This window comes from Sinocyclocheilus anshuiensis, unplaced genomic scaffold, assembly GCF_001515605.1.
Source record: "Sinocyclocheilus anshuiensis isolate Anshui unplaced genomic scaffold, SAMN03320099.WGS_v1.1 scaffold391, whole genome shotgun sequence".
Taxonomy (NCBI): domain Eukaryota; kingdom Metazoa; phylum Chordata; class Actinopteri; order Cypriniformes; family Cyprinidae; genus Sinocyclocheilus; species Sinocyclocheilus anshuiensis.
The window spans coordinates 876,868-894,841 of NW_015548229.1; the positions used below are offsets into that span (position 1 = coordinate 876,868).

General features: G+C 36.2%; 1 protein-coding gene across 1 annotated transcript in view; it reads left to right on the top strand.

Annotated features, from left to right (window-relative positions):
* The window catches only part of LOC107654548 (cadherin-12-like), a 145,002-nt gene that overhangs the window by 53,327 nt on the left and 73,701 nt on the right, over positions 1-17,974 (top strand). Inside the window, exon 2 of the mRNA XM_016441670.1 lies at positions 16,999-17,439. Within this exon, the coding sequence (XP_016297156.1) occupies positions 17,206-17,439 (234 nt within the window). The 5' untranslated portion in view covers positions 16,999-17,205. The remainder of the gene's footprint in view (positions 1-16,998; positions 17,440-17,974) is intronic.

Below are 17,974 nucleotides of genomic sequence, written 5' to 3' on the forward strand. Positions count from 1 at the left end.
CAAAATTGAGCAAAAACAAGCAATATTATGTCTAAAATGTAAGTCACTTATTGCTAACTTTATTGAACTTGTATAAGATGATTATTAAATTAGTTATCATGCTGACATCTGAAAAACGGTACTCTTTGTGTGATATAGATTCAGTTAACTATATTAAATTATATAAATATAAAAAGCACACAGAAGCATTTTTACCCTTAGAATGCCTTGAAAATGAGCAAAGGTGTTTTTAGGAGTCTAACTTGCAGACGCCAGACCCCTGATTCGTCAAACCTGCTTTCCTTCAGTCCGTGTTCTTAAAATAATACATTTTAATTAGGAAATGTAGTGGGGTAAAAGTAAAAGTTGGCTGAAATAATACTCCCAAAGTAAAAAAAAAATACTGAAGTATTGTAACAAAGTATTATTATTTAGTTACATTACACCACTGTGTATGGCAGCTGATGTAGTTCCAACTCTCTTCCCATCGACACTGATGCTCATTGGTAAAGATTAAGAAGCAACATTGGTCCAGGAACAGGCTCCATTGCTCCACAACGCTGTGTGGATTCAGCTCTTGAACAGATATCAAAAGACTGAAAGCTTATGTTCAGGACAAAGATGGTTTCAGACCCATAAATTATGTGTCATTGCCGCTAGTGTTGTTGAAGCTGCAGGGTTTTCAGATTCCTATGCTCTCACTGACAATGCTTCCTTACTGATCTTTCTCCCTCTATTCTCTCTGCCTCCTTCATATTACATCTTGCTCCAAGATCCCTTTACTGATGTCCGACCACAGCTTGGACTTTCAGACCAGAATGTCTAACACCAGGGGTTTTGAACCTGGCATGTGCTTCTTTCAGGATGTTTAAAGACACAAAGGTCCAGATTTGACAAGTTTCCCACTCGTTTTCATTTGCTGTGTATTTTAAAAAAAGACCCCGGCCTCTGAACTCTGATATGTGACGGGTAGCAGGAAAATATAAAGTCCGGATGCTCGGAGCCATTTCTGAACTGTCAAATGATGTTTCCGTCTCCTAAACACAAGGTTTCGTTTGTATTCGTTTGGTGCTTGCATCATAGGCCCTGATTCTTGGCAGCGAGGCCTGGCGTGCTCCCATAGGGTTCTGCTGACTCGGTGCCTTCCGTATCTCTGCTGTTCCTCGCCCGCGGCTATCTCTGTCTGTGTGTTCACACTCGCTGTGTCTTCAGGGGGTAAAGGAGAGTTCATTACTGTGATGTTATGGCAGCTGCACTGCTTTCAGCAGGTCAGGCAGAAGTAGATCAAGGAGAGTGTAAAAAGATTGGGAACATGCAGACTGAATCGTGAGATTCAAATTAGGAGTGCAAACTATTTAAATAATTCCACGTTGTTAAATCAAAGGTTCACCCAAAAATTCTGGAACACAAAATAAGAAATTCTGAATAATCATTATGCAGTTTTTAAAGACTGTTCATAGTGAACACAGCTGACAACTCCAAATAGCTTTTTAGAAAATATGAAACAAAGTAGTCCATACAATTTGTACACTACAAAAAGATACAAAAGTTGTTACGGGCAGTACTTTTTCCAAAGATAATAAAATGTTCCATTTATGTACTAATATGTAGACTTTAGGTACTAATATATACTTTAAAGGTACTCATATGAACTCTTTAGGGGGAAAAGGTGCAACTTTTTCAAAAGTACCCCCCCTCCCTTTTTTTTTTGCATTTAATGATTGTTTATAGTGACCACAGATTTCAAACTCCAAATATCTTAAAAAATAAAAAAAAAGTAATCCATATGATTTATTTGCTATATTCCAAGGTGAGAATATATACAGCAGAAGATATATTTTATAGTTTCTATAGCCAACTGTAATATATGCTGTCAATTACCACTGCATTATTCAGATGTTTTTTTTTTTTTTTTATTACCTGGAGATTAATTGAAAAACACACATGAACCATATATTGTCGCAATCGTGTGTTTACACGATTAGCTAGTCATGTGCTGGACTGTCATGATTTGGCTAATGCAGGACACTACAGAATGAAGCGCATCAGAGGGGATTTAGAAGTGGGTATACTCCATACACCTGCATATACCATGCACTACACCACTGGTGCTGTGTGAAATAAAAACCAGCATACAGATCTAAAATAGCATGGAATTGAATAAATAACATCATAATTGTTGGTAATCAAACAATTGATGGTAGCCATTGACTTCCATGTTATGGAAAAATGAAATACTATGGCTACCGTAAACTGTTTGGGCAGCAACATTCTTTAAAGTATCTTCTTTTGCGCTCAACAGAAGAAATAAACTCATACAGGTTTGGAACAAGTGGAGGATGAGTAAACGATGAGAGAATTTTCATTTTTGGATGAACTATCCCTTTAAAAACAGTTCTTTAGGTCTTCAATCTGTTTGGAAAAAAAGATAAGATGAAAGTAAATGTGTTGCTACAGCCCTAGTGGGATGGAGTTCTCGGGACTGCTGGGAGATTTAAGTGACAGACACGATTGGTATTTAATCCAGTCTGCTCGAGGTCTCTCTGGGGCTTAAGCTCCTTTCCCTCCTTCCCTCTGCGGTGGAGGACATGCATGGGATGTTAGTTCAGGCCACCAGCACAAAAGCTGGTGCTGGAGCTGGTGCACCAGTACAAAGCTATAGATGGCTGGCTGGTTAATAGAAAGCTTAGCTTGGGGTTTGAGTCACTCAAATGGCTGTTTCTCTGGCGGGGTACGTCTCTGACAAACATTGGACACTGAAAAGCTCCTGATCCCATAGTGTTTACACAGCAATATCGTATTGACTAGAACATACAGCAAATTAATGGGAGGACAAACGGTGTGTTTAAACCTTAGCAAACATTTCACGCTGTTTTTGGGTCCAGAGGGCCCTTACCAGACAGTCAATCACAGGCACATTCTGTACCTCGCTACACTATTCTTTCTGCCGATAAACATCGGTTCCACTAGTAGCCAAAAGTGGCAGTGATTTAGATAAAATCTAAGACGATCTGTGCACCTTTTCCAAGTGAATGGAAGTCACTGGAAGTGCTGAAGAGAAGAAAGGTCAGTCAATAGAGTAGTGTGAGATCTTTCTCAATAAGGGGCAACATTTACCCCTGAAATTCATTTAAGGCCCCCTTTTTTCTAATTATATAGAACTTTCAAACACATTTCAGCTTAAATATTAAATAAGTGAACCTAAATGAATAAATGATAATAATTGAAATAAATTCAAATAGATGCCTATAAAATTAAATCAACATCAAATATTAAAATACTGTAAACAAATGCACAAACATAAATGTTTCAATTATATACTGTACACTACAGGTGTTCGGGTTCGGTAAGATTTTAAAAATATTTTTTAAAGAAGATTCTTATGCTCACCAATTCTGCATCTATTTAATCAAAATACAGTAAAACAGTAATATTGTGAAATATTATTACAGTTTAAAATAAAACTTTTTTTCTATTTTAATATTTTAAAAATTTATTTTATTCCTGTGATTACTCCAGACTTCAGTGTCACACGATCCTTTAAAAATCATTCTAATTTACTGCTCAAGAAACATTTCTTATTATGATCATCAATAAAGTTGATGACATGCTGCTTAATATTTGTGTGGTAACTGTGACACAGTTTTTATTTCAGGATTATAGAAAACAGAATAGAAAATAGAAATAGGTAAATAGAATTATTAACATTACAGCTTTTATTTGAAATATACATCTTTTATAACCGTACAAGTGTCTTCATTGTCACTTTTGACCAATTTTTGTATTATTAAATTTTTTTACGGAAGAGGATTAGGGCCAAGCAATAATAAAAAAATATATATAAAACCATCTCGAGATTAAAGTTGTTAAATTTCAAGAAAAAAGTTGAGATAAAATGTTAAACTCATTTTTCAGAATAAAGTCATTATGTTTCGAGAATAAAGTCGTTATGTTTCGAGAATAAAGTCGTTATGTTTCGAGAAAAAACTCGTTAAATTGCGAGAAAAAAGTCAAGATAAAATGTTGAGAACAAACTCATTAAATTACGTGAAAAAAGTTGTTAAATTGCGAGAAAAAACTCGTTAAATTTCTAGATAAAATGTTGAGAATAAACTCATTAAATTACGTGAAAAAAATCGTTATATTGCGAGAAAAAAGTCGAGATAAAATGTTGAGAATAAACTCATTAAATTACGTGAAAAAAGTCGTTATATTGCGAGAAAAAAGTCGAGATAAAACTTTTTTTCTATTTTAATATTTTAAACATGTATTTTATTCCTGTGATTACTCCAGACTTCAGTGTCACACGATCCTTTAAAAATCATTCTAATTTACTGCTCAAGAAACATTTCTTATTATGATCATCAATAAAGTTGATGACATGCTGCTTAATATTTGTGTGGTAACTGTGACACAGTTTTTATTTCAGGATTATAGAAAACAGAATAGAAAATAGAAATAGGTAAATAGAATTATTAACATTACAGCTTTTATTTGAAATATACATCTTTTATAACCGTACAAGTGTCTTCATTGTCACTTTTGACCAATTTTTGTTATGTTACTTGAATAAACATATATATTTTGAGAAAAAAAGTCTAAATAAAATGTTGAGAATAAACTCATTACATTACGAGAAAAAAGTCATTAAATTGCGAGAAAAAATGTCGAGATAAAATGTTGAGAATAAACTCATTAAATTACAAGAAAAAAAGTCGTTAAATTGCTAGAAAAAAAATCATTAAATTTCAAGGAAAAAGTCGAGAATAAACACACTTGTGTCATTTCATCTTGTTGGACAGCGTTGCTCAGCGTCTGCAGTGGGGTGGGTTGGAGAGTAACGCACAGGGGAGTAGCATATGATGCGATCAACTGGGTTCGAGTTCGTCTTTTCCCAAACTCGCTTTTCTTCCTTTTCTCATCACATAACACATCGGAAAAGTGGAAATCAATTGCTTAATGAGTGTTTAATAATAATGTATTAATTAGGTAGGTTTAGCGTTACTAGAGTAAATCCATTGTAAATATTAATTTGTGGATTGAAAAGTATTCTAACTGCATTGTTGTCTCACAGTGTTTCTCCTGTTTTTTTCCGCGTCAGTGTTGTTGAGAATGGCAGCGCGGTTTCATCTGCCTTTAAACTAGTTTAAATCACCGTGACATCTGTGGTTTATAGGAGAGCTCTGCTCCAAACTCGAACGCTTCTCACAGCGCTGTTTAGTGGTCACCTGATCGAGACCTGTGAGTAAACGCATTTGTTCAGAGCTCGCGATGCGCTGTCTTTAGGCAGAGCTAATAATGATCCATGCAGCGCACTTCACACGAGTTGTGCCGCTTTTGGTGCACTAAAGAAATGACAGTGCATAGGAGTTATCAAATTGTTGTCACTCACGTTTTACTGATGCATCTGGCCTAAAATGTAGTGCTATCACCTTGTGTTGACATTGTGAAACTGCATGATTTGTAAATTATAATTGGCGGGCCACATATAATATCCTATATTTCAATAGAAAAGCTGCGGGCCGTTTGAAATTCGTCCACTGGCCGACTTTGGACACCCCTGTCATAGATGCTATTTACAGTGAAAATACTTATATGTACTATTTACACTAAGTGACAACAGCAGCATTTTAGATATGTGCTATTTACACTAAGTGAAAATAGCCATTCTATTTGCGTTATGTAAAAGCAGAAGATATTTGCAATAAGTGTAAATAGTAGCTAATTAGATGCTATTTATACTTATAAATAGTGGCATATACTATTTGCACCTCAGTAATGTTGTACATTAACAGGATGCAATAATAACATTGATTTTAATAACAATGATTTTATATTCATTGAAACTATTAGATGCTTCCTTATTGGGAGAACAAAGCCCTCCCTATAGCCTGCCTACCCCAAATTAATACATTATTATTAAACACTCGTTAAGCAATTGATTACCACTTTTCCAATGTGATATTGATGAGAAAAGGAAGAAAAGCGAGTTTGGCAAAAGATGTACTCGAACCCAATTGATCGTATCATACGCTACTCCCTAGTGGATTACTCTCCAACCCACCCCACTGCAGACGCTGAATGGCACTGTCCAACGAGATCAAATAAACATGACACGAGTGTGTTTATTCTCGACTTTTTTCTCGAAATTCAATGAGTTTATTCTCAACATTTTATTTTGACTTTTTTCTCGAAATTTAACGACTTTTTTCTCGCACTTTAATGAGTTCATTCTCAACATTTTATCTTGACTTTTTTTCTCGAAATGTAACTACTTTTTTCTCGTAATTCAATGAGTTTATTCTCAACATTTTATTTTGACTTTTTTTTCTCTAAATTTAACGAGTTTTTTCTCGGAACATAACGAATTTATTCTCGAAATTGAATGAGTTTAATCTCAAGATTTTATCTCAACTTTTTTCTTGAAATGTAACGAGTTTTTTTCTCGAAATTGAACGACTTTAATCTCGAGATGGTTTTATTTTTTGTTATTATTGATTGGCCCTAATCCTCTTCCGTATTATTTATATGTTTATTCAATTAACAATTAATTATATATATGTTTTAATGGTATTAGTTTTTGTTAACTATAATAACCCTGATTCACATACAATATAACACTATGCTAGAATCCATCAGCCAACATTCACTCCCCTCTGAAATGGTTAAATGCAGAAGTACTAAACCCAGAAGCAGACTATTACTATATATCAAAATTCAATATGAGGGCATTTTGCTGGTCATTTTGTTGGCATTTTCGTCCTGAGCCCTGGTTGATTTGTGACATTGCAATGTTCTCATCAGCATGCTGCCAAGATTTATTGTAAACCTGTGAGATTGTAGAGTTAAGAACTCATTTGATCTTCAGCATTTGTTGCTTTCTGCGTATCGACCGAGCAATCATGTAGAGCCACATTACAATGATTGCCCTGCACCAAAATATAACCAGTGAATTGTTTAATCACCCTTTGAGTCAAAGCTTGAGCGAAAACACAGAATCACATATCCATTTGCAGGCACTGATCACTGCTCTTAATATAAAGCTTAATTTTCACATGTGCCACTCAAACTGACAGCAGCACAATGAGATGGATGTGGAAGAGATGTAGTAGATGAGTGAAACAAGGGAAAAGAATGAAAACTTGAGGAAAAGCCATCTGATGACTCAGCATCACAGGCCAAATGAAAGCCATAAGAAAGGCTTGGCTGTGATTCAGATGTACTCAGGTGTGATAGCCTTTGGCCCTGAGCTGGCACTGCCATCACCTGTTATACAACTTGAATGATCAAACCAAGAGCAGCTGTGCACGGCTTAAAGATCATATGGAATCAAGGGTGGCATTTGCATATGGCATAGTATGGCAGTTACCATACCCTAGCATTCAGAGTTCAGACAAAACATCATGATACTTAGTTCAATTAAATTAATTAAAACGAGGGGTGCAATGCATAGAATAATCATAATAAGCCCATTCAATAAAAAAATAAAAAAATAAATAAATAAAAATACAGGTCAGGGGTACAGTTCATGCGAAAGCAATCTGTCCTAACTCACAAAGGTGAACCGCTGATGACATATCATCTGCATGCTCCTGGTCATTCACAGAATAAAACATTTCTCAAAGCAGCTTGTCTACAAATAACTATCTTCGGAGAGAATCCTGCATTCTCCGCATCTCTTAAAACCCAAGTATTATTCTATATTTTAACCGCCTGTTTGCATTGTAAATTACGACTTAGACTCAAATGTTACTGGTGCCATATTAGTTTAAGGGCATTTTATTGACACATAAATCTCTACTGACCGTTTCTGATGGTGAGTAATATGTTTGTAAGTTTGCATGGTGAATTATGCATACGTCTCTGCCTAAATGCCATTTCCCAAAGCAAATCCCCACTTGGTAAATGATGGGTTACCTGGACTGCAGCGCTTTATTGCAGTACTCTCCTTGGAGAAGGAAGACAATATGTATTTAATGATGGTTTGCACATTAGCATATGGGACAGTCCTCAACCCCTGTCCTAGGGGCTTATATAATGCCAATTTAAATCAATCAATCATCTATCTATCTATCTATCTATCTATCTATCTATCTATCTATCTATAATATTATAAATAACAAAAACAGAAAAAATAAAAAATAAAACGTTAATTAAAATTAAAATGGAAAACAAATAAAAACTGATTCAAAATATAATAAAAATATAACAGTATCTCAATTACAGTACAACATAATTTGTTTTGTGGCTCGGAAAACATTTGTACATCTCAAAAGATGTTTGTACATAAACTGCTTACGTTTTAAATGCTGCCAATATGTTAATAACATCCATTTCAGTGTCTGAGCATTTGTACATCTCAAAAGATGTTTGTACATAAACTGCTTACGTTTTAAATGCTGCCAATATGTTAATAACATCCATTTCAGTGTCTGAGCAAGCATTCGAAAATACACAAACACTCATGGACGTCACAATTTGTAGCCATATCCCTGTTTTGTGGTTTGTGGTTCCTAAAGATTTACAGTACGGTGCTGGCCAGAAAGAAATTATATATCATCATTCAAAATTCCCCAAAGAATTCCAATGATCCATTTACTTTAATTAAAACAGCGACGACTACCATGCCTAATGAAATATTACTCACCATACAGTCACCACACACACTCATGCACCTGTGCCTTCGACACAATTAAAATACCAACACCCCCGCATTTATCGTTGAGTGATAAACAGATTTTAGATTAAGGTCTTCATCCTGATGAGCTCCATCTTTCTTTCTCCAGTTTGCCACAGTTGCAGCTGCTTATCAGTTAATCATGTTTACGACAGGACTGACAACTAATAACTTTCCCAGGGAGTTTCGTCTCCCGCTTCTTAATCGGCGGCGGCAGCTCGGCGAGCCATATGCTCGCTGATTATTGAAGGTGATGAGAACGGGGAACGTCGAGCAACACTCAGGGAATGCTGTCAGGCTCAGGCTCCGTGTTATCGGGGGCCAACATGCGGGTCAGGGCTCCAAACGCAAGGCTTGACACATGCTAATGAAGCACGCTCTCATCAAGCATGCGGCACGATGCGGCCCGTCGAAAACGACCGGCGGAGCATTCTGGACTCTTCTGTAACCACGGGAGCAGTCATTTCCCATTATGTCAGCGCAGAATAAGCACTGACCCTCACCGTCACTCGGACGACCCACGTCGTGACAGCTTGTCTTGATCGTGAGCACAGGTGGAGGAGGAGAAGAAACCGGCTGATGAGTTTGGACTTTAAAGCAGCATCTTGCAGGTATAAGTGAAAGGGGAAATGCTGCATAACCTTGATCTCATCTCTCTCATGCCAGTGCTTCAGGTCAATGGAATTAGTCGAAGACAATGGGTGTCAGCCAGATGAGTCTTAATTTAATTAGTCTGACAATGACTTATAGAATCACGTAATTTATAATCATTTTATAATGGGGCTTTGAAAGGCAGACAGTGAAAGCATCCTAAAAATACTTATTGTTTCATAACATGATAATTCAACACATACTGATTATTAAACTTAAAACAATACAAATTCTGTCATCATTTAATCACTCTCTTGTCGTTTCAAACTCTTATGACCTTTATTTTTTCTAATAATTCCTTACATTTATATAGCACTTTTCTGGGCACTCAAAGCACTTTACATAGAAGGGGGGGATCTCCTCAACCACCACCAGTGTGCAGCATCCACCTGGATGATGCGACGGCAGCCATATTGCGCCAGAACGCCCACCACACACCAGCTTATTGGTGGAGAGGAGACAGAGTGATGAAGCCAATCAGCAGATATGGGGATGGTTAGGAGGCCATGATGGTCAAAGGCCAATGGGTGAATTTGGACAGGATGCCAAGGTTACACCTCTACTCTTTTTCGAAGGACATCCTGGGATTTTTAATGACCACAGAGAGTCAGGACCTCGGTTTAACGTGTCATCCGAAGAACGGTGCTTGTTGACAGTATAGTGTCCCCGTCACTACACTGGGGCATTAGGACCCACACAGACCACAGGGTGAGCACCCCCTGCTGGCCTCACTAACACCTCTTCCAGCAGCAACCTAGTTTTCCCAGGAGGTCTCCCATCCAGGTACTGAGCAGGCTCAGCCCTGCTTAGCTTCAATGGGCAACCAGTCTTGGGCTGCAGGGTGATATGGCTGCTATTTAAATTAAGCACCTTTGTTATTTTGATGTAATATCAATTAATTGGGACTAAAACTTTAAAGACGCAAAAAAAGATACAATAAATGTATCATAAAAGTGGTTCATAAGAATATATTCTCTATATACAAAGTCTTCTAAAGCCATTCGATAGCTTTGTGTGAGAAATTTAGTCAAATTTAAGTCATTACTGATTTACATAACTACCTGAGGCTGCTACAAAGAAACAATATTTGATTCCTGAATTAATTTTTAGAATAATTGTATTTTTTAGTTTTTTATGTATGTTATAATTATATGGGAGGAAAGACTAGTATAATTCTTTAAAATTTCACTAACATTTTACAGTAAGGTTTTATTTAACTACAGTATAATTAACGAACTAACAATAAACAATAATTCTACAACATTTAGTTTATGTTTATATTTCTACACTGTAAAAATACTATTGGCGTATGTTTTACAAAAAAATAAAATTTCACTCTTTCTTCAAATTTTCAAATTTTAATTGAATCTGTTCAACTAACAGATCAACTAACTATGCGTTTCTTTGGAATTAATTATGAAGTTTACTAGCAATTTCTAAGTGAAAACTGTTCACACCAATATTCTTTCAGCGTACATTTACTAATATATATATTTTTAATCAAAAGTTGTATCTGTTAACATTAGTTAATGCACTGTGAACTAACATGAACAAACCAATAAATCATATATTGCTCATATTTAGTTATAGTTTAAGTTATCTAATGCATTAACTAATTCTAACAAATGAGACCTTGTTGTAAAGTTGATTTTGATTTATTATAAATTATTTTTTTTCTTAGAATAATGAATCAGTCAATAACATCTTACATGAATCTTGCAGTTTTGAAGCTCAACTGCTGTCTTTCTAGAGGCCTAGCTCTGCTGGAATTTAGAGTAAATATTTCAGATAATCCCCTAAATTTGAGATCAATATTGAGCGAATCTGAGAATATCTCCAAGGACAACAACACTACTCGCATTGGATCTATATTTTTAGTCTGGGGCACGCCTTCTCAGACTGGTAAATTTAGGCTAGGTAATTTGCCCAGACCCACCAACGCTAATTAAATGCAAATCATCAAATGAACTCCTGCTGATGGGTTGGTTTTCCTTGAACTTTGTTTAATCCAATCCTTTAATTGCTTAACAGGATCAATCACGGAAACTTAATTAGCCTAAATGTCCAGATGTGTTTAAGTCATTCAGGTTATGGAGATTGGAAAACCGTAATGGAGGCTGGCAGTCTGGTGCTGTCTGGGAATACATCTACTGCAGTCAGTCGTCTCCTTGAAATGCAGCATGAACGCATCTCTCTCCCTGCTGCTCCGCTTTCTCTCTCTATCCTCCTCTCTGTGCGCTGAGATCAGTTAGCAAACCAATGCTATTTTGCGCTGCTAAAAATTTTAAGTACTGCTTCCAAAAGTGGTATGACGCAACTTGCACAGCCGCGTTTTGACCAAATGACTGGGCTGGAACTGCAGAAGTGATTCTGTAATTGAGTGAAATTCAGAGCAGTGCCATGCAAAGACTCTAGTAGAAGAGAGATATGTGTTTCACAGACATCGAATGACTGAGATGAGTTTGACTTTAGGTCACCTCAATCTTTGCTGAAGTGACGGAGGTTTCGAAAGTGTTGACATAAGCCACTCTCCATGCGGTGGAATCAAGGGCATAGGCTTGCCTTTAACATTGTAGGGACATTTTACAATCAATCAAACGATACAGATGCACCACGCATACATCTACAAAGTGAACTTGCCTGTTCTGTTACAGTTGATCAAATGTTCTCGTTTTGAAAAAGTATGAAGGAGCTATAGCTTTGTGGGCAGGGGTTCGACATATGATGCAACAACACTTCAGGTGATCCAAGTTTCTGTCTTTCCTAAATCATTCCTTTCCATCTCTCTCCAAAAGACAAAATAATCATAATAATCATCATCATCATCATCATCATCATCATCATCATCAGTGAGAGCTGTCATGAAAGATAATAATAATGAAAATAATAATTTGATAACTGACAAATTTATAAATTATATATTATTAAATTTTATTATATACTATATATAGTACTTAAAGTCTTCCCATAAAAATATTGATGTTGGTGTAATATTAGGTATAAGAGACTTATGAAAACATTAAGTGATCACAGCTGTGACTGATTGTACGAGACTGAATGCAACATTATATAATGCAAGTTCATGTGTGTGTATATATATATATATATATATAATACTTTAAATATTTAAATATGTAAAAAAGTATTTAAATAATAATAATAATAATAACAATTGCAAATATTATACATTTATAAAAAATTGACAAATTAATTTTGGTTAAAACACTACTAAAATATAAATTCTGATGTGCATAGATATAAAGCTGACTGTTGTTTCATGCATTTCTATAAAGATAAGACAAACACACATTCTTCTGTTTGCTTTCCTCATAGAAAATACTCAGCATACAGTCCATAGTACATTAGATATAAATATGCTATCTAACACGATTTAGCAAGGCACATTTCATTGGGGACTACTCAGATCGAACCTGCATGCTAAGAGCCTGAAGTTACTGCTGAGATTTTATAACCGTCGCTTAAATTTATGGCTCTGAATAATTTTAGCTTTTTTACATTTGCTTGTTGATTAGAACAGGCAGGTTAAATTTCACCAGCCGTCTCTTGCTCTATATGAACCAGTTTGAAGTGTCGCTTTGATTTTATTTGGCTTTGGAAAAAAAAAAAGGCTGTTTCGGCTGAGAGCATCCAGGGATAAGAAGTCAACTGCTTTTCCATCGACACCTCCCCTGCAGGAGTATAGAGTCTGGTGGGCTTGGAGAGCTACTCCTCCTTGTGGCCAACCACTCTTGGTGCGCCAGCACCTCCAGATCTATTGTGAGCTAACCAAGAAACCTGGCAAGCCTTGCTAACTGTTGATGCACTTGAATGCTGCCAAACCTCCACTGGGTGGTAGCAGGTGGGGTTCAGCGCTGGCAAACTGATAACCACATTGACCTGGACACAAACAGCTAGTGATCAATCCCGCAGCCAATCAACCACACAGGAGAGGCGAGATGCATTGAGGCATATCGGAGAATTATTGGATTGGCATCGGGACGAATCAGGTGGTGTGAGAGCTGGAAAACTGAAAATGTTCAAAACTATGATCTGAACTGGATTCATTGGATTGATGAGTTGGTGAGCACAGGTTCGATTGTGATGTACAGTACCTCTGTTACAGCATCGTATCAGGAGGTAGAGGAAGGCTTGGGCTACTCAAACACTGGGGAATGTGTTATATAACTACAGCACCAAACCTAAACGCAGCTTTCATATACTTTCATGTCTGTTCATGCACCAGACAAATATATCATCCTAGTGTCTCATTTGCATGAGAGTGGCTGCCTCTTATGTGCCTCTTCCAGTCCTTTGACATTTCCAAAAAGGCTTTACAAATATATTTTATAATTACAATGGAGTCCAAAAAAAGGTCAATAAAATGCATTAAAATGCATTTCGATTCTTGAACAATGGACAATACTTTAACAGCATTAATTTGAATAAAGTTAATATTTTAACAGATTTAATTTAATAAATTATATAAATTAAATATATAATTATATAATATAAACTAAAAATGAATTCAAACTGAACAGTATTATTATACACTGCCATTCAAGTTGTTGGGGTCAGTATGATTTTTTATTTTTTTTTTTGTAAGAAATTCATAGATTCATGCAGCCAGAACACATTGATTTGAATTGTTAAAATGGTAAAAAAAAATAAATAAAAAAAAATACCTAGGTGAAATAATGCTGTTCATTTGAAAGAATGTTTGAAAGAAGAAGAAAATAAAATACATAAATAAAATACACAAGTATAGTAAGTTTTGTGTTTTGAGTTGCAGTTTTAATAATAAGAAATGCTATTATCAGCGTATTAGAATTATTTCTGAAGGATCCTGTGACACTAAAAACTGGAGTAATGACTGCTGAAAATTCAGATTTGCCATCACAGGAATAAATTACAATTTAAAATATTGTACTGTACTAATTGATCAAATAAATGCAGCCTTGGTAAACAAGAGACTTATTTGAAAAAAAAAATACATATACATTTTTGTTGACGCCAAGCTTCTGAATGGTAGTGTATTTAAAAATTTATATAAAATTATAATTACTATTATTATTATTTTTTTCATTATTGTTGTTCATAATTCTATTTGGTCTCAGACGTTTGGACTCCATTGTAGATTTCATTCCAACTTACTGTTCTGGTCTTACTAACACAATAATTTCTGTTAGTGTTTGAGTGACCAATTAGAAGGCATTCCCTTTCATAAATTGCCAGAACTGATCTCATACTGCTAAAACAGTGCTTTATTATCTATGGCAGCAATATCTGAAGATATGATAGTCCCCAGTAATTATGGTCGTATTTTTGTCTCTGCTCTTGGACGTTCTGTGATCCATTGCATCTCAAATATGGTTTAATGTCAGCCAAATCCATGCTGAAAGCTTTATTTGTTGTTGTTGTTTTTGAATGAGGGGGCCACTCTGTCCCCTTCTCAGAGAAACTAATTGATTGATTAAATTACCATCTAATCATGGTAATTTAGGATCCTGACACATCTCGTTGAACGCATTCCTAGCCAGAGATGCTCAGATAACCACAAGCTCGTTACAATCCTTGATGGATCCCAGCAATAATTGCAAGCTGCTCCGGGTGGCAGCTTCTATGTAACATTGCTGTTGACATTAATGCAATTGTTTTTTGCTAACAAATTGACAATGGTTATTCTTAACATGATATGATGTGATAATTAGTGACAAGTGTATGCGGGTGTGAAAGTGACATGAAGATTGTATAGTCATCAAATGAACATCCAAAAACACATCTCCAAACATAAAGTCTTTCAGAGTTGACTTATCATTTTAAGAAGGACCAGCTAAGGTAAAAGTAATAAAGAAATAGAAATGATACATAATGATACATATGTCACAATTCAATGCATTGCAGTGCATCATAAAATCATAAGTTAGATTGCGACTGAAACTGCATCTAACACGAGACCTGATAGATCCGATTCAATCTCTCGTACCGCACAGAAATGTCTCTGACCGTGCTGAGATAAGTCTGCTGGTTTGTGCTTATTTGGATGACTTGCTTCATCAATTATTGATCTGCAGGACATGATATGAATGCACAAAATAACAATATTGGTAAAAGGATCTAAAATACAGTATCATGACAACAAATATTGCTCTATTTATATGATTGCATCAGCACAGCCCTGTTACTACTAAAACTAATATTTCTCTAAACCATAAAAAATAACAAGTGATGGGCCAGAAGTTCATACTCTTTGTACAAATCCTTCCAGGTTCAAATCCCATGCTAAAACACACACTACATGAATCAAGTAAAATTGCATTTCTGTGCTTGTGGACATATAACAGGAGCAGGGTATAATCTGCTTGTGATCGAGTTAGTGATTTCACTGATTTGATAAACGTGACCCTAGAGCAATGGTGACCCTTTGGCTATGACTGGTATGGCCTCAAAAGGCCGAAAATCTATTTCAGATAACTGATTTAGAATGGAGAATCCCATATTACCGTAATACATATTTCCTATACACTACCGGTTTGAAATCATTTGGAATAAAATATATATTTTTTATTATTTTAAAAGAAGTATCTTATGCTCACCAAGGCTGTGTTTATTTGATCAAAAATACAGTAATACTGTGAAATAGTATTACAATTCAAAATATCTGTTTTCATTTTTGAATGCATTTTAAAATGTAATTTATTCCTGTGATGCAAAGCTGAATTTTCAGCATCATTATTCCAGTCTTCATTGTCACATGATCCTTCAGAAATCATTGTAATATGCTTATTTGGTGCTCAGATATTATCAATGCTCAATTTTGGTTCTTAATAACAGTTCTTATTATTAATATTGAAAAGCTGTGATTTTTTGCTGCTTGATAGTTATATAATTATATATATATATATATATATATATATATTAATATCCTTAATACAGAGTGTATGCAGGTTCCTCAATTCCAACACTGATGTTAAATCAAGTTTAAAAAAACTTTTTTGCTCTCAAAACCATTTGGCCATGAAGTGCCATTTTGGAAATTCCCATCTTACCTCACTATCTTTCAACGTTAAACTGATACTTCCCGCTGGAATTCACCCTCTGCTTCTGTGAACAGTAAACCCCACCTACTTTGATTTGATTGGCCATCTGAATTATTGTGACATCGACGAGCTCTGTTAGACTGCTGAGGCAGACCAGGCTGAAAATGTAACTTTTAAAGCTTTCTGTCATCCTAATAACACGAGCGCTGCGTAATGGAGTGGAGCAGATCAGTGCAAGAATTTCAAATATTGGGGGAGACTTGTCGGTATGCAGTTTTCCCTATTGCTCTCGTGCCAGTAATTATTCCTCCGCGTGCCGATGTTGGCGTGTGTGCCATAGGTTGCTGACCCCTGCAATTCCATATCTCTGTAAGAATGGACATGCTATGAATGTGCAGGCATTATTAATAGAAAAACGGTATTCCACAGCAGCCGTAGAGCATTTTTAGAGGATGCATTAAGCATTTATGTTTCTGTGCTTTCACCGAACGTCCTCTGAAACGCTAAACAGGGGTCAAAACAGGGTCACTGATATCTCTAGAGGACTAGATATTCCACAAAATGTGTATTGTGGGTATTGTACGTTTGAAAAAAACAAAAACTCATTTGAATTTAAGTTTCATCGCTTCACAACTGATTTCTCTTTTTTTTCAGTTGCAGGTGATGTATCTACTACCCGGTTGACTTGAGTCATATCTCCAGTGAGGGGAGTGGTAGAGCACCAGACCCTTGACCTCCTCCTTAATCCCCACTGGCTTCACGCTCCAGCTCGTGAGCCTCAGAGCCCTGGATCTCTTGTCTCTCACTTCCCCTTTTTCCTCTGGACCTTGACGTGGGAACAGCGCCGTAACAGACCGCCCAATGCTGAGGAGGAACTGCCTGCTGCTGTTCCTGTGCTTCCTCTTTGAGCAGAGCTCCTGCGCTCCCTTCCAAAGCAGGCCAGGGCAAGAGTGGCCCCACAGCCAGACGGGGCCATTGGCGGCAGGAAGAAATGGAGGTTCCAGAGGATTCCAGAGGGTCAAGAGGGGTTGGGTGTGGAACCAGTTCTTTGTGCTTGAGGAGTACATGGGCTCGGACCCACAGTATGTTGGAAAAGTAAGAAGTTCTTTTTGATCATGATTGCATTTCAATTGCAACACTGGTTAATAACTGTAACAGCTTTCAGAAGTCATACTCTGCTGAGCCAAAGCCAGTGCCCGATCTGTCGGCCTTTCCTTTAATTCGTTTAATCCAAACCCACTGCTTATATTCACTGGTTTAAATTAATTAACACATTCTGCCCCATGTTAAAGGAACTCGGATTCTCAATTTCTTAACCCAAAAGCACGTAGACAGCAATCTGACACTATATTTTTATTACACTGATGTGTCAGTAGGTGCTTTTTTTACCATGACTTACAAGATAGTTACGTAAGAAAACATGTAGCGACAGCCTACCCATTTGAAATAATTTTACAGTGATTGATAAGCATCAAGGAAAGTTAAATCACTAATTTCAGAAGTAAAATAAACTCAGTTGAGTAAGACCAGGAAGACAGCATCGACAAATTCGGTCTCATTCACTAACCATGCATACAAACATATGTGCATAAAACCTGGGTGCAGCATTTTCATGCAAATAGCAATTAAT